Consider the following 18,517-nt stretch of genomic DNA (forward strand, 5'->3'; position numbering starts at 1 on the left):
ATTAACTGCAGCCTAGTTAAAATGCTGTTTAAAATATTAATAGTGAGGGCATTAACAGATGTTTCCTCCTCCCACAGTTTGATTACCTCTAAATCTTGCACACACTCATTTGCAATTAAGGAGCCAGATGGCACAAGAGAATGATTTGAATTGTAGGTCGAGTTATCCAATTAAAAATAAGGTTAATTATGCTTCATTTACACATAAAATGCTGTTTTTTCTTGCATACCACTATTCATGCTGCATGATTAGCCTATCGGCATTTTTCAATGGTGGGACCACCTTATTGTGACACCCATGTTATAAATCATTACTACTTATTCTTCCTCCATTGTGTACTATGTAATATCTCCTAATATTCTCCTAATTAAAAGTGTGTTGCTCCAAATTTCTGCTATTCTAGGAAGGATTACAGTAAGTGACCCCAACGCGGGGTTTAGGGAGACTCCACATCCCACTGTTTTATTTTAGTTGGCATCTGTTGAAGAAGAGATTTGGTGGGTTTATAGATAATTGCTAAGTTTTGCCTTTCAAACATTGTTACCACACTATATGACCTTGGTGAGTTTGTTCAGCGCAGCATGTAGAAGCATCCCGCGAGCATCGCAAGAGAGATTAAAACGTTAGACTGGGATTGAAGAGTGGATATAGCTAGTCAATGTAAAGGGCTGTAATGACTGTAGTTTGATGGGAACAGTAAATCTGTGGATTATGCTCATTGTCTCGTGTGTGTGTGCGTGTGTGTGTGTGTGTGCGTGTACGTGTGCGTGTGCGTGTGCGTGCGTGCGTGCGTGTATAGAGTCGCAAAGCCCTGGCAGATAGACAGAAGGATCTGGAGGTGAAGACCCAGCAGTTGGAGATCAAACTCAGCAACAAGACAGAAGAGGACATAAAGAAGGCGCGACGGAAATCTACACAAGCAGGTCAGAGTAGAGACCGGTTGACCTCCGGGTTATATGACTTCATCTTATAACTATAAATGCGCCACGTCTCTGTACGTGTGTGTGTGTGTGTATGTACGTACGTCTGTAATCCACGCAACTTGAAAACCGTTGGCCCCACGACTTCAAAATCGACACACGCGTTCCACACCCCCACAGGGAGTGCAGTGTCCGGTGTCGAGTCTGTCGGATAGCCGGTTATCCAGAACCAGCACAAAAGCCTCTGCGCGGGCTCTGGACCTGAGCACCCCTATAATATCTCCATATATGGAGCTGGCCTGTTCTGACATCACAATGATGGTCTGACATCTGCATAGACTCCATATTTGGGCATGCCTGACAAAAAACTCCATATATGGGCATAAAAGGAACACAGACATAATAACTGGGTGTGGATGCATTTCCAACTTGCATCGTTCCAAGCAGGCCAGTGCCCAACGGGCACCGCTCTAGTAACTAACGAAAACTAAAATTGAAAAGACATTTTAGGTTATATTACAATAAAAAAAATGCAATGCCTGTAACCAAAATAAAACATGAATATAACTGCCATTAATGATGGATCACTGTGAAGAAAAGGCCCCGTATCCACCAATAGACTAGATTTATATTAGAGCTTATAAAAAGCTTTAAAGCCGTCCAACTAATAGATGTATAATCCTAGGCTAGCCTAGTGGTGATGATTAGACGTCATAAGTGCACTTGGAGCCTTGTGCATTTTCAGGTGTGCATTATCAACCCTAAAATGGGGTTTATGGATGGAGGCAACACATTACCTTTTCCTTTCAAATGCTGTCCATTCTCTTCACATGCTGCTGGGTCTCTCAATCAATCCTGTATTGTTGAGCGGCTAGCTTTCATTTAGCATAAGCCACCCCAGGGGACTTTTTATTTATTGCTCTCAAATTGCCAGCTATTGTTGTGCTGTGCTACTGTTGTGTAAAGTTGGGGTGGTGATTTGAGGCAGAGCCAGTGCACAGCGAAGAGGGAATCTCTCCTTGGCAGCACACAGACAGTTCAACGGAGCTCTCCAGTGGTCCTGGCTCCAGCCAGCATTTCAACACGCAATCATCTGTTTTCACGATGAAAAGGACCCCTACCCCACATTCCTTGGAGCTAATCTTTTGGTTTAGGTGAATAATAGCGGTGCTATCAATGGGAGACTTGTCCTGTCCTATTCTATTCATCAGCCATTCATTCTCAGAAACTTGCCAGCTTGCGTTACTTCCTCTCCCATAGAATGATAGAAAGGAACAAGGCTGTAGACAGACCAGAGCTGAAAGCAGAGAGAGCACCAGCAGGCGGTATAGCTTCTGACACTGACTGAGGGTTTAAAAGGACTTCACTGTTAAGACATCCATGCAGACATGGGCATGCTGAAGAGCTCAATGGTTGGATAGCAACAACATTCCACCATTCTCTGACCGTATCAAAATTAAGTTTGAAACAAATCTTGTCTTGAGCACCTTAGAGGGAATGTAGGAAACACCTTGACACATATTTCCACATGGAACATTGTTTAATTGCGAGCATAGGTCGCATATTACTATGAAAACCTGCAAAACCTGTCAGTCGATCCGTCACACCACCATATATGGCCGTCAGCCGTCATCAAACCCTGGACACTCAAGACACTGCCCCCGCTGCCACCCTTAGATCTCCATAATATGGAGCTGACCTGTTCTGACATTCCATAAATGTTGATCTGACCTCATCAATCCCTGTATACTCAAGACACGCTCCATATATGGCCAGACCTCATCAAACCCTGTACACTCATGACACTTCCCCCGCTGCCACCCTTAGATCTCCATATATGGAGCTGACCTGTTCTGACATTCCATATGTTGATCTGACCTCATCAAACCCTGTACACTCAAGACACGCTCCATATATGGCCAGTACATAATTAATTCCATATATTGATCTGACCCCCCCCATACCAAAAGCGCTCGCCCAGCAGTCTTCTGTCACCCAGGCGGATAAAGGGTGAGGTCGCTTCTCGCCCTTACTGGTTATTAAGACTGTGTAACGCTATGGACAAGGGTATAGTTTCCCTCTTCTATTGGTGCACATACAGTAAACACTGTGTGATGTTTCCACTCAGTAGATTAGTCACCGTTCACAGCAGTGATCAATATCTCATTGGACACAGTCAAGTGATGTTCTGTCAATGATCACATTCACCTTCCTGGCTTCCTGGCTGAAGCAAACGGGGGCTTGAGGTGCACTTCCAAACCCTAATACATTTATTTTATGTTTGAATATGTCACACTATAATATATCCAGGACAATCTTGAAAAATAGATATGTTATCTATCTATCCATCCATCCATCCATCCATCCATCCATCCATCCATCCATTGTAATGGGTTTAATCCACCACACCATCCATCCATCCATTTGACACTTTGTTATTGGTTAACTGAGGACTGCAGATGAATAATACCTCTAAGACTAAGAAGATGAGTCTGTATTTTAGTGCCCTCTGCTGGCCAGGATTGAGTCACCATTATCAAGGGTATAACCACACAAGATTGATTAGTTGGTACTTTCTCAGCAAGGATTTACAAATGGAGATTTAAATATTTTGGAGGTGGAGATTACTTCTATACAATAATCTGACGATTACTTGAGAGACTAATGCTAGAATTAATTGTATGGATTATTGTAATTTAAACAAGACTGAGAAATGTACAGATTTAGATAATATCACACTAGTTGTGGAGTGTTTTCTTTTTGACTCTAGTATTGACTGGAGAACTGCTGTGCGAGCAGAGTACTAGCAGTCATAACCTGATCCATATTGTGGTTCATTATCCATTGTGTGTACAGTGTAGTGGTGCATTCATGTGCACTGCTGTTGTTGATCAGGGCCATTGCTTGGTGGAGGAATCCGTCCTTGTGACTTGTGGCCCTGGTTTAAATTGGACAATATTTCTCTGAAGGTGAAGCTATAAAAATGTCAGTGATGATTGTTACTGCCTGCTTCCTACACCTAGACTGTAGAATTTCCGACGGGTGGGTCATGTGTGGCACAGCTGATAGTAAAACGTAAGCTGACTGTACTTACAGTTGCTTTTATTTTGCATGTCTACAAGTGTAGGGAAACTGTAAGAAACTGCAATCCTGCACATTGTCTTCAGAATTTTATTTAGACCTATTTAGACCGTTGGGCATGTCTACAAGTAAAATCGGATCCAGTCCAACCCAGTGGTGTCTGGAAAGAGAACTTTAAACATGATTATGAACTGTATGAAGTCAATTTTTTTTACCATAGTTGCTTTTTTTTTTGCTAAATATGACCAATATTGATCATTGTACTGTATGATGGACGGATTCCTCTCGAATGTTGACCTTTTGTTTGCCATTCCGTCATTCGACGTTGGTCTCTGTATTTCTCCAGGTGATGACCTGATGCGCTGTGTGGATCTGTATAACCAAACCCAATCCAAGTGGTTTGAGGAAATGGTGACTACCAACATGGTAAGCTGAATTCACTCGAGACTACAAAGTAAATACGTGCAGATAATGTCTACACAACTCCTGACTTTCATCCCTCTGTCCTTCAGGAGCTAGAGAAACTGGAGGTGGACCGGATTGAGTGGATTCAGCAACATCTACGGCAGTATACAACTCTGAGGCATGAAACCGACATGTTCAACCAAAGTGTGAGTATTATGTTCCTTTTATTTATTTTTTTGCTTCGTATTCAATTCAATCAACGTTTATTATTATAGTGCAAAAACACAAGTTGTCTCAAGACACTTTACATGTAGACCAGAAAGCTGACATTTCCTATAGCCTGGTTTCCAGCCCATAGACCCCGCCCACTCCACTGAGCGCACTGATTCTTTCAAGAGCTGGAGGCTCAGAGTCTGACAATCAGGCTAGACATTTCCCCCAGAGCAAGTATTTGGCAACAGTGGCAACGTCTGGCAAGGACAGTGGGCCCTTTCACCTTTATAGAGGGTATATGAATGCATAAAGTGAGTGGCAGTCATTTAATGCAATCAGATAGGATATTTCTGTTTGGATGGCCAGAAAGTAGTTTTTTGCCACTCAGTAGGCGTTCCTGCATAACTTCTGGGTATGATACAATTTACAATTTACAATTTAGGCATTTAGCAGACGCTCTTAATCCAGAGCGACTTACATTAGGCAGGAACAAAAGTATGGGAATACATCACATATATAAAATGCATTTATCAAGAAACATGCGTAAGCTAAGAACGTAACTAGAACATATCTATATAATGACACTATACATATTAACTATACATATATACTATACTATGCTATACATATGTAGGCTACTATGATGTGCTATGACTATATACAATGCAATTATTGTGCTGTCTACATGACATGCTATAAGTCTGTTTCAAATGCTATCTAAGCCATGATGGAGTCTGAAAAGGTGGGTCTTCAGACTACGGCGGAAGATTGGGAGTGATGCCGCAGTTCTGACTGCAACGGGGAGTGCATTCCACAGTTTTGGGGCCAGAAGGGAGAAGAGTTTGGGACGTGTGGAGCGTTGGCCCGGCGTTTTTAGTGAGGGTACTTCCAGCTTTCCTGCGTTGGCTGATCTGAGTGCGCGGGAGGGTTTGTAGGGTTCAATCATGCTTGCAAGATATGGGGGAGCCATACCTTTGGTTGCTTTGAATGCCAGCATCAGAGTTTTGTATTCTGTGCGGGCAGCGACTGGGAGCCAGTGCAGGGAGCGGAGCAGGGGGGAGACATGTGAGAATTTTGGCTGGTTGAAGACCAGACGAGCTGCGGCATTTTGGATCATTTGGAGAGGCTTAAGTGCACATGCCGGTAGGCCAGTAAGGAGCGAATTACAATAGTCAATAGTCAATGATGATGATGTCACGCGCATACCCTCTATTGATAGGACAGTGAAGAGACAGACAGGAAAGAGGGAGAGAGTCGGGGAGTGACATGCAGCAAATCAGCCACCAGGCTCTGGAATTGAACCCGGGACACAATGTTAGGAAGTCAACGCCTATTTGGTACATACCGTCACAGGGTTGTACCACAACAAGCTTTCATTCTGGCTGACTGACAAGCCTCATGGAGATGACTGTCCACGTTGGCCTAATTATGACGTGATCTTTATGCACGCCATGAAAATGTTTTCCAGAGCGCTCCCATTTTGTTCATCGTTCCAATGGTTTTAGTGATTTATTTGACTCTTGGGTGTGTCTGTGTGATCATATTGATAACTGCACGGAAACATTACAAATACATGTGAAGGGAAATGGCCCAGGAAATATCCAACAGTTCATGGCAATGTAAAATAACATACTGTATACATTACCTGCAAGCAGTCAGGCAGGTAATTGGATATATAGAGCATGTATAGTTACCTGTGTGTGTGTGTGTGTGTGTGTGTGTGTGTGTGTGTGTGTGTGTGTGTGTGTGTGTGTGTGTGTGTGTGTGTGTGTGTGTGTGTGTGTGTGTGTGTGCGTGTGCGTGTGCATGTGCGCACTGTAGCACTGTGGGCACACATCCTGTGTGATGTTGTGTTGTTCGTTCTCTTTTACACTCAGTAGATTAGTCACAGTCCACCGCCGTAATCTTTTCTGCATGCTTCCACTTCTTTCAGTCGCTCCAAAGGTGTGGATGATATGTTTGACTCCAGTCCTATAAGTTAGGACTCCTAACTGTGTCAAGTATGATGATAACTTCATGACTGTGCAAGGGAAACAATTAGATTCATGCTATGGGTAGCGAGCGACTATTTAATCCAGATCGTATCTGTATCTCATATGCATAATTATACAGTATGTGTGTAGTATGCAGTGCTTCTCAAACTTTTTCATGTCAGGAGTGCACAAATGGAACCAAATTGTTCCATTTGTACACTCTCTGAGTTACGGACCCATAAGGGTCCATTTGGTTCCTAACTATCATTTAGCTGGGGTCTGGGGACCCCTTTGAACTCTCTCAAGGACCCCTGGGTGTCTCCGGACCCCACTTTGAGAATCACTGGTATACAGTATGTAATGTGTGTGTGTGTGTGTGTGTGTGTGTGTGTTTGTAGACAGCTGAGCCGGTAGACCAACTGCTCCAGAGCGTGGACCCAGCCAAAGACAGAGAGCTGTGGGTGAAGGAGCACAAGACCGGTGAGGTCCGCCCTGTGGACATGAACATATAGCGCCACCAAGTGTCTCCCGACTGTCAACACCAACACCTCCATACTGTCAGAGTTCAGGGACACTACCTTCTACACAGTAAAATCATCATCAGTGTTATTGATTTAACTCAGAGAGTTTAGGAATAGAACCAAATGGATTTGTAAGGGTCCATATTACAGCTACAAAGGGCAGTGCATGTTCAAGCTACCTTGAGATCCCCTTATTGTCTCTCTGGATCAATCAAACTTTGGAATGTGGGCGTGTCACTTTGAGTGACATGTCAAACCGGAAGTGACATCACTCAGGAATGTGGGGGGGTTGTCATCGGATATGACGTCACGGAAGGGGCGTGTCACTTTGAGTGACAGGTCAAACTGAAAGTGACATCACTCAGGAATGTGGGGAGGGCTCTAAACCGGAAGTTACACCCGAGTGGAATAGTAAGAGAGTGGTGACACGCTTTGATCTCGCCGCTAAGCAGGTGCCTATGGGCTATAGTTCCAAACATTGGAACTATCCCATTGAGATAGAAAGAGCACTTCCGCATTCCATTGTTACAATGGGAGTCAACGCTAGTGTCTCCACTCTCTTACTATTCCTCTTACTATTACTGTCAAACAATATTTGACAGTAATCTATTAAACTATTCAAACTATGTAATTATTATTATTAAATTAACTTCTGGCAACCCTAGAAATGACAATATTTCAAATGACGGGATGAAACACGGGATGAAACTTTGATAATAACAATAGGTAGGACAATGGGGGATAAGTTAGAATTATAAATGCAAAGAGGTTATTATTGGAGAACAGATTGATTGTTTGAAGTATTTTATAACAGTTTGCAGAATTACAGTACATTTCAAGCACAACTCAATACAAAAACTGTTGACGACACTATAAAAGCATTACACTTGTTTTCAATTCATCAAAACATTTAGAGACGTACAAATATACACTTCTATATAGCCAAAAAATAGGAAATCATCTAGAGGTAAAAAGGGAAGACATAAGACATAAGACTGTAGTAATTCATTATTAAATAAGGTTAATTTATTGATATTTATTTTTGTATTTTTGTTTTATTGGATGATGTACAATGATAAGAGCGCCCCTCACATTTTTTTGGGTGTGACTACCATTTTACTTATTGCTCATTAGCAGAGTAGGCTTGCTTTTCATTGCAGCTTTCGTTGGCTCCATAGAGTTTATTGATAAACTGAGAAAACAACGTGTGATATCTTTATATTCCTGATCCGATGATCTGACAAAGGTCACAATAATTCAGTGTTTATTTATTCGTCCACCTGGCTTTCATTAACTTCAATACATTCCATCAAACATCTGGGTCCTGTTCGCCTCCCAATTCCCTAGGCAAAACCTGGGGGGTAAATACCTGGACGATGACAAATTCAGATAGATTCAGAACCTCTGTCCCTGATAGAGATGATGTAAACCCCACCCTCTTACGTAATCTATTCTAAGATCTATACCATACCACAACACTTTAGTCAGAATGATGACATTTCACAATTCCATTTATGGATTATATAAAGTAGTGCTCACTGTCTTTCCTCATTCCATTTCTTACTCAGGCACATTATTGTTTAAACGTATAGCCACTCACGTATGAGTGAAACTTCTGACATTGGTCCTGAACCTGAAGTTTGTGAACCTGAAGAAGCTGCAACTCTGGAATCTGATAATCCACATGAAGCAGCAGGAGAACATATGAGTGGAAGTATGAAAAGCCAAGCACAGGGAGATGAGGAGGAGAGGATAAGCAAACAGCAAGTGGAGCAAAGCAGAAGGAGAGTCATCAGCGTGTTAAGTGATGGGACAGGAGTCATTTCCAACATCCAAACAGCTGTCCGTGACAATGAGTCCCGTCGGAGGACAGAACTGAGGGAGAGTCAACGAATAAGAGTGGAGAGGATAGACAGCGAGGCCAACTCCAGCCTAGAAAAGTTTGACGAGATCAATGCAAAGTGGTTGGACCATGAGCATATGAGGATTCCTCAGGATGTGGAACAGATCCTGAAGAGCCAGAGGAACCTCTGTGCTCAGCTCCTCGAGGACAAGAAAAAACTCATCAATGACCTGCAAAAGGAGCTTGAGGCCAATGATGACCGCTTTGAAAAGGACTTGAAACAGCAGGCAGATGAGGTGGACCTGTTGTTAGTGAAGATGGAGGAGCAGGTCAAGACTATGATGAAGACATACAGGGAGGAACTCGACCAGATGGAGAACACCTACGAGGAAGAACGGAAGATCCTGCTGACTGGAAACAAAATGGAATGGGAAGAGTCTATGACACAAAGACGGTCACAGGAGCAGAGTGAGCTGAAGGAGAGGATGGAGAAGCTGGAGGAATTTGAGGGCTTGCTTAAGAAGCTGAGGGATTTCAGTGCTGAGGAGAACATCACCCTCAAGCTCAAGTTGGACACACATGTTCAGGCTCTGGAGGAGCGGCAAAAGCAGATGGACAATCAATACCAGCTGAACCAAGAGGAACTGGAGCTGCAACGCAAGGTGCTGAAGAAGCAAGCCGAGGAGAACACCATCACCAAGATCATGCAGAAGCAGAAGATCACCAAACTGAGGGATGAGCTGAACAAGTTGATGAGGCAGGAGAGTGATTCTAAAGCTGAGATTGCGCGTTTGACTAGACGCTACGAACGCAGCATGAGGGAGTGTAAAGAAATACAGAAGAGAAAGAAGCACTTTGCAAACATCAGTGCCGTCAGGTTTGAAGACATGTGGATGTTTAGCGAGGCTGAGCTGAAGCAATTGGTGGAGCAGGCTCTGGATATTGACCAGCAGATCTACGAGCAGGTCTTAGGCTTGTCCTGGGAGCGCCCTCCTGGGGCCTTTGTGGAGCGCCCTGACCCCGCCGGTACACGGGAACGGAACTGGGCGCAGAGGAACACCTTGGTGGAGGAGGAGGAGGTGGTGGTGAGGAGGGAGAGCCAGGTAGAGGTACAGGAGAGTGAGGAGGAAGAAAAAGGCAAAGTGTCGACACTGATGGTAAAGAGACTGTTGGAGGTGCTGTGTGACGAGGTGGACACCAACTTCGACACCATGTTCATTGACAATGAGGATGATGTCTACAAACTGGCTGGATTATTCATCGACTACATACAGCAGCAGCAAGGACAGGCTGAGGGTGCAAGTGAATCGGCAGCAGAGGCCGACAGTATCCTGACCATCCATCCCAATGAGGTCCTGGCTGTTCTGAAAGCCTTCACTGCTCAATATGAAGAAGCCCGGGCGCCTCAGCGGTTCCAGTCTATGATTGACTGGGATGATTTCGACGACGCAGCCTATTGGAACAGCTTGGCAAATGTCATTCCCGAGTCCAAGCTAAAGGTGTGGGATGCGCTGGAAAATGGACTGAACAAGTACTACGAGGCCCTGAGAGAGCGGGCCAAGCTCGTCACTAGCACACAAAATCTGAAGCGCAATAATGCTGAGCTCCGCATGCACCTGAACCAGCGTCTGGCAGCGCAAACCTCCCCTGTCCCCCAGGTGGTAAAGCTGACACCTGCACCTAAGTGAACAATTCATTTATTTGAATTAATTGTATTTTTTGTAAACCACAGCTGAGAGCAATGGCAAGTTGCAGCAGGCTAAGATGAATTGTTCGTGACACAAATGCTTGTATATCTCCCACCAAAAAGGATGTAGCCTTTTTTTACAGCATGGCCCTGTAATAGGCAAGATGTCAACAGTGTTTGTTTGCCTGGGCCTTAACTTGCAAACCGCTGGACCAATCAGTACCAACTTCCTTGTGCACACTACCAGTAGGGCAAGGAAGTTCCTCCACTTTTTGTCACGTTTTATAGTCGTATAGATGACTGACAAAATAGACTGCCCACATGAAGTCTGTTATACCATAATAGACCCTGTTATGGCCCTATAAGAATTAGGTTTGCGATGTTGTGTCTCTTTCAGTTTTTTCAGTGCCCAATAGTGATTTGAAGGTACTGTAGAGTGACAGTACATGAGATGTCATTGCCAATCAACCAGCAGTCTGCATCCTGCCTCTGCTACCTGTTTGTCACATCTTTAGGCTGTGTACTTAAAGTATGGACAAGGGAAGCTCAGAACCAACTGTATTGTCATATCACAGGTTTTAGAGGTTTACAGGTGTAAAAAGTGGGTGAAATTCATTTTTGAAAAGGCTACGGCCTTTGTTAAAATCAATTTGTATACTTATATGCCTAAAATGTGGAAATATTCAAATATTTAAAAAAAAATATATATTTTAATATGAAACATCAAACACACAATGTATACCCCTACATACTTACATAAATACAATGATATAGGAGAACATTTGTTTTCAATACAAAATAAGTGTATTACTCTTACATTATATCATGAAGTAGATGCTTTGGTAACATCTAGTGTACATTCGAAATATTGTCATTTCTAGAATTTAATTTAATATGTTTGATTGATTGATTGAAGAATTTATTAACAGTTTTGGAGAATTACAGTACATTTCAAGCACAACTCTAACTGCAGAGATGTTTAGAGACGTACACATATACACTACTACATAGCCAAAAACAGGAAATCATCATAGAGGAGGTAAAAAAAAAAGAAAAAAACATATACAGTGAGGGAAAAAAGGGGTGGGTGGGGGCCAGTTTCGAATTGCAGCCGTCTGTAGGTGCCCTTTGGGGCACATTTTGGTGGCATAGGAGCGAAATTAATTTAGTCCCCTGTTTGTGCTGAATCTGGGTTGCACATGGTTTGTTGAACTCCCTCCCTGGTGTTGTGGGTGTGGACTTTATTGTAAGTAATAATTACATATATTTTGAATAGTTTAATACTGTAGATTACTATCAACTATTGTTTGAACCTTTGGTCTGGTCCCATGTGATCCTGGGAACCACAAAAGAAAGCATACCCTGTTCATTCAGACAATCCATGTCTGAAACAGTCAAGAAAAAAGGCGATTTACCATAACGGGTCCCTAGGGTCCTGTTGGTCCTCGGAAGATCCAGACCTATATTTATATTTATGTGGTCAATATGAATCATATGAACCACCATATGTACAAAACGGATAAGAAATGCTTGAGATATCATGTGTTGGGTTGAGTCTCTAGGTAGTCCCTAGGGGTCCTCAGGGGTCCCTGGCACATGGTTGGGTTTGGCTGTGAGGGGTGTATGGGTAGAAATCACTCCCACCCTTAGTAACCATGGCAACATATTCTCTCTGGTACCACCAAGCCCCCAGTGAGGCTATCCAACGTTGAAGCTGCCACTACCTACTGGCAAAAAGTGGAACTGCAGCACGTCGTTCATGGAGGTGGACGGACGCTCCGTGACGTCATGTGCGTAACGTGCGTCATCCCGGACCTCAAATTTGAGGTCCGGGCTCCGGTTCGGTTCGGTCTCTATCCATGTATTACTCTGTGGGTACCACGTGACTCTGGGAACCAAAGATTATTCTCACGAGGGAGGGGTCCTGTGGGCTTGGTGAGGAGGGGTGGGGAGGGGTGGGGCTGAGGGGGTGAGTGAGAGGTGAGAGGGTTATGTGGAGGTCAAAGGTGTCATGACCTCAGTGACGTCATAGACCGTGGGAACCTATGTGGACTTCCGGTTTCGGTGGGCGTAACGTCCGGTGTAGAGCCCACATTCCGGAGTGATGTCACTTCCGGTTTGACATGTCACTCAAAATTGCAAGCCCCTTCCGGTGACATCATATCCGATGACACGCCCCCACATTCCTGAGTGATGTCACTTCCGGTTTGACACAGGTGTCACACCCACATTCCAAAGTTGAGTGTAGTCTATTACTCTCTGAGAAACAGTTTTGTTTTTTAAAACACAGCTTGAGTGTCATGGCCGGTAAACAGCGATGGATCAACAGTCAAAATACCAGCATGTTCCATCTAAATTGTACAGTATTATAATCTGCCATAGCTTAAACAAATGCCACTTAACATAATTTTGTTTACATGTTGTAAAGTTAAGACTATTAGAAAATGATGTACAACTTTGAATTGCCTAGTTTAGTTTAATTAGTAGTTCCTGTTTAAACTTTGAGCAATGTGGACAAATTATTAATATTACCTTGATTTTAGACACTGAAAGGTATTGAGATATCTTTGAATGAATATTATATATTTTCATATTTTGCTGGTTCATTTTGGCAGATACTGTATGCATGTTTTGAACAACTTATATTTGTTGTACATGGAGAACTGCACAATTTGCTAAAAATGTGATGGTTATGTTGGCACAGTACAGTACAAGACAGATGGTTTATGTTTACAAAGGTGTGTGTCTTAAATATAATGTAACTGTAAATGGCCAGGAGTTTCTCAGCACATATTACCATCTTTCTGGTATGAAATGAGCGTTCATGTAAATGTACATGTTGTTGAATAATAACCTCTGTTGATAAAACATACGTATACTGTATAAACCAGGGGTGGGCAACTGGCGGCCCGTGGGCCACATGCGGCCCCCACCTTCACTTAATGCGGCCCGCAGGTTAATATCAGAATACTGATATAGTATTGATTTCAGCTGTTGCAATTCCAAACATGACCATGCTTTTATTACTTAATGACTAGTACTTAACGACTAGTATTAGTAGTATTGTCTTTGTGTACAATTTGTATTTAGTTCATAAAGTTATCACAACTAAAACAAATCCATTTGAAAATCAATAAGTTACTTTTCAGGTTTCTAATAAAAAAAAAGAAAAGCAAAAAATAATTTCAATTCAAATATAGCAAAAATAGCCGATCTACAAGCTCAAAACGCGTCGCAGCGCGACGCGTTTTGAGCTTGTAGATCGGCTATTTTTTGCTACGACAGTAATATCGGCTATTTTTTGCTACGACAGTAATATGCAATGTGGCCCTCTGGAGTGAGTGTGGAAATATAGTGGCCCTCTCCATCGTTTGAGCTTGTAGATCGGCTATTTTTGCTACGACAGTAATATGCAATGTGGCCCTCTGGAGTGAGTGTGGAAATATAGTGGCCCTCTCCATCGTCAAAGTTGCCCACCCCTGGTATAAACAATACACACACACAGGTGTTTTTGGAATGTGAATTTGGTACATTCGCCACAAATCACACCATGCGGCAGATCCGAATTTAGGCCAGGGTATACTGTGGGTCAGGGCTGAAGAGAAAGATGATCCATGTTACAATGAACACCTTTTAGTGCCTAAATGGTTATATACCTGGAATGTCCTTGATCAATTCTATTCTGCATCAATGTATATTTGTATACAGGGCAGGAATTTCACGGCGGCCACGGCGGCCATGGCCGTCGTTGCCCCTCTCTTTGGCCGTGTGCCCCTCGAAAAAGTATATGCCCATACGGCCACAGTGGCCGTGGTGCCCCGACCGGCGCCCACAGAAGTTCATTTTACCGTTTATCCTCTGCGCAATTTTCCAGTCATTACGGTAACCAATGTTCCCCTCACGTCCCGCGCAGAACAAATCTGTGTTGTAGTTGTGTTGCCATTTGCAAAGTGGTTTGATTATTTTGCGGTACTTTGCCTTAATAACTACCCCCGCTGCCGCTGGTCGTCATGACGCGCGCATACACACACACACACACACACACACACACCCGCACGCCTCCTCCTCCGCGCCACACATACACGCACTGACAGAGTAAACAGAGGGCATTTAGCCCACACGCTGCCTACTAGTGTAGCTAATCTAGCTATCCGGTCAAACTGCAACTATCACTCAAAACAAAACAATGTTTCCTACAGTTGCGACAGTGTGGCGGTCCTACGTCACATGTATTAACGTTGGTCGCTGGTCGGACATGGTCCAGCTGATTTCCTTTTGTCTAATGCGAAACAGCGTGGCTGTCCATACAAGGAGGAGATCTACCGAATCTATCTAGCCCACCAAAACAAACATAAATGTACTTTTGCGTCGCATTATGGATAGCGACAGAAAGACACCATGGATATAATTAAACAATTGTTCCCCTGTGCACAGCACACACTGTCTCCAGGTAAGAACAAAAAACTGATTTGAAGCTGCACTTTCACTTTGTGTTGACTTACTGCAGAGTCCTCAGTCCTGCAGCGGTGCAGCCCCACAATGGAGAAATTATCTTATCTGTCACTAACCTCTCTACAATGCCATGTTATTCAATATATTAGTTTAGCACAAAATATAGGCTTTTCTAAACCAAGCCCTTATTCAAAAGTTATGTAGGCTGTCATTGTATTTTATGTGAATTAACTCACAGTTTAACCCAATGATCCTCAGCCATTTAAATTTCAAGGACCCCCAAATTAAATTTATATTAATTAGCCTAGGGTGACAGCCTGACAGGGTCCTAGGCCATTTCATTATGATTTTCATCTCTGGACTGGGTCCCCAAAACATGTTTACAATATTTTACAACAGTAGCTACTTATATTTTGTTATTTAAAGCTGTGATTATTTATTTAAGAAGCACTGTTCTGAACCAATGTTCAATGGAAAATCATTTTTTAATTGATGGCCTTCATGCCCTGGCACTTGGCCTTGTGCCCTCAAAAAGTTGACCACACTAAAGGCCAAGTGGCCTTGCCCCTAAAAGGATGAAATTCCAGGCCTGTTTGTATATATATATATACACAACGTAGATGTATTTTGCCGTCAGATGTTTTAACAGGCCTTATAACTCTTTGGGCCAATGAAGTGTTTGTACATTGTTGCTTGTTTTATTTTTGGTAACTGTACAGAGAACGTTCTATGATGGTGTTTGATAAAAGGGCAGCATTCAACAGTTAGAATTTCGGAACAGAATTCAATTCATCCTTGATACTGGAGCTGTAGTTCACATATTATTTCCAACAATATCATTTTGCGAAGTGAAGTTGGGACAGCAAATATACTGCTTGTATGGATTGACAGTACAGTAACAAGGAGGTTGAGTGAAGCAAAAGATGGGAGACATATAACCCACTTGCACAAATGCTGATAATATCGATTATAACATATGGACTGCATGTACAGTACAGTTGGGTGCCACCGATATTGTCCCTTATCATTTGACCCATTTAGGCCTGACCTCAACATTTTAAAAAATCCTTCTAAATCCTCCAGTTTTCTGAAATAAATATTTTCACGATTTTTCAAAAATAGCAGACCTACAAGCTCGTAGCGCACTAGAATCTGCTATTTTTCAATAGCTAAATTATAACATAATGTTTAAAACACCAAAAGGTGATCCTTTTGCGCAGATCACGCAAACCTCAGCAAAAAGAAAAGGACAATATCGATGGCCTCCAACTGTAGGTCTCTGTGTATACATGTTTGTGTCTTTGTCTCTACATTCTGATGCGGTTTGGATGTTCTGAGGTGTAATGGGATTTTTGTTTCTGGGTTTATTGTTTTAATTGTTTACAATAATTATTGGGCAGCAAGACTAATTTGATTTATAAAACAATGCGTTCACCTTATTTGGAAGAGAACTTTTATGGTATTTGTTTGCCTGGCACCGATGCATATTGGTGGGTAAAATAATAGCACAAATACTGATTGTTTTTGTTTTAGATGAATGAGAATCATCTTTAATTAATCACTTAACTCCTATATAGCCACTAATTTGACCAGGGTCCCTCAGGCTCTACACTTGGCCGGCTTCTTTTTTCCTCTCTAAACCAAATCTCTTCTCTGGTATACAAGCTCACAACATGTCGCAATAGTTCAGCTATTTTTGCTGAATGTTCGCACCAGAATAGGGCGATGCTAGGTTTCATGTGGTTAAACCTGATTCCTTTATACCAAACTGCTACACGTTTCAATGTCATATCTGTTGTAGTAATTGAACCCGTTTGTGTCAATGTTGTGCACTAAATGTGGCAAAGTTATTACATTCAATGTTCTTGACCGAATCAAATGCTTCATGATGATGTAATTGTTGAGTTGCCCCAAGTTGTGACAAATGATTTTCATGCGCATCAAATCCATGATGTTTCAAGAATGTTTTATCATACTGTAGTGTATGTAGGTGACCATGTGTCGAGACAGTGTACTGTGGAATGCGCCGTCCAAATAAATCTCTTCCTTGAATATGAAACCTAAGGCTTTTGCTATGTAAATATACCATATACTGTTTTTTTGTGATTTTCAATGTCAGCCAATTTTCTAATCTTCAAGAAAGTCAGTTCAGAAGGTGACTCTTGGACTTTCCTACTCGGCTCGGCTGTTTTATAATGTTGAGTAAGGTCAGAATGTGGAAGGCATAAACTTTAGATAAGACAAAGCAAGTTATTTCTACACAAACACAATTGTAAATGCATTATAGGCATAAATGGGTCACCCGGTAGATGAGCACGTACCACCATCACCAAATGGGTGAGCGGGTATGCACGTGGCATCATCAGCCCATACATCTAAACAGAAAAGTCCTATCTGATTGCATTAAGCTTGCATTCTATTCACAGGTGTTTTAGCCCTTTTCTCAGAAGCTGGAGTATGATGTAGAATTGGTTCTAGGCATATCAGGATCCCCCAGGGGCCATACAGAATGTGCAAATCGGTGTCTGATTTGTGCATGTTGAAAATGAAGAGGAGGCAAACTGTTTATTATATTAAATCCAAAGTGAGGTACAAAAAGTCAAGCAAAACATAGTAATGTAAAAGATTTAGACAGGCAACAAAGTTCAGAGTAGTGAGAGGGGCCTGGGGAGCTAGAATCTCTCACGAAGGAAGAGAAATCAGTACAAAGTAAACGTTTTCCCCTTGAGTTCCAAGCCCATATTAAGCTGGACAATTGTTATTAACATTGATATATTAAGAATATTGATATTAAGCTGGACAATCTGGTCTCTATAGTCATTTAAAACATTACTCGAGGATGCAATACATATAGCGACTAGCTATACCTGTTTTTGTAGCCCCAATGCATTAGCATTATGATGTTATTGCTCATCTATATTCGTCCTTGTAAAAGAGAGCATGCTCTCAAGGGTCTCCCCTGATTAAATAAAGGTCAATAAAAATAAATATGTATTACCTAGAAAGACCAGTAAGGAGTGTGTTTGTCTCAGTTGACCTTCAGCTCCTAATAGGATTGGTTCGAACAGAGGGATTGTTAACTTGAGCCTAATTCCTCTCTCAGGGAGCTCTTGTCCTGACGTTCTAGCAATTAATTTAATGAATGACAGTGTAATAAAACATGATAGTGTACTGTATACTGGTGCTACATTCATGTTCTCAATGGACATATGCTATTACCAGGAATAAACTATGTCAAACATGCTAATAAGTTAAATGTGTTAAAGACCTTTATATTGTGATAGCACTCATTGCTATATAAAGTGTTTGATCAGTAACAGGAGCCTCCATGTCTCTCCATCTTTTTATTAAACAGAAAAAGCATTTTCAGGTTGGGATACTAATTTTATCCAATCAGGATAGAGAACTCAGTCAGGATACAG

General features: G+C 42.2%; 2 protein-coding genes across 2 annotated transcripts in view; both read left to right on the forward strand.

Moving 5' to 3' along the window:
- The window catches only part of gas7a (growth arrest-specific 7a), a 32,306-nt gene extending 24,880 nt beyond the window's left edge, over window positions 1-7,426 (forward strand). Inside the window, exons 9-12 of the mRNA XM_079520637.1 lie at window positions 800-923; window positions 4,348-4,427; window positions 4,514-4,612; window positions 6,991-7,426. Of these exons, the coding sequence (XP_079376763.1) occupies window positions 800-923; window positions 4,348-4,427; window positions 4,514-4,612; window positions 6,991-7,104 (417 nt within the window). The 3' untranslated portion in view covers window positions 7,105-7,426. The remainder of the gene's footprint in view (window positions 1-799; window positions 924-4,347; window positions 4,428-4,513; window positions 4,613-6,990) is intronic.
- Window positions 7,427-8,829: 1,403 nt separating this feature from the next.
- LOC306937173 (dynein regulatory complex protein 1-like) lies at window positions 8,830-10,644 on the forward strand (the record flags this gene model as incomplete). Its single annotated transcript, XM_079520837.1, has 1 exon — window positions 8,830-10,644. One exon carries the CDS (start codon window positions 8,830-8,832, stop codon window positions 10,642-10,644), a length of 1,815 nt encoding a protein of 604 aa, XP_079376963.1.
- Window positions 10,645-18,517: the final 7,873 nt, after the last annotated feature.

This window comes from Electrona antarctica (assembly GCF_951216825.1).
Source record: "Electrona antarctica genome assembly, chromosome: 14".
Lineage (NCBI taxonomy): Eukaryota > Metazoa > Chordata > Actinopteri > Myctophiformes > Myctophidae > Electrona > Electrona antarctica.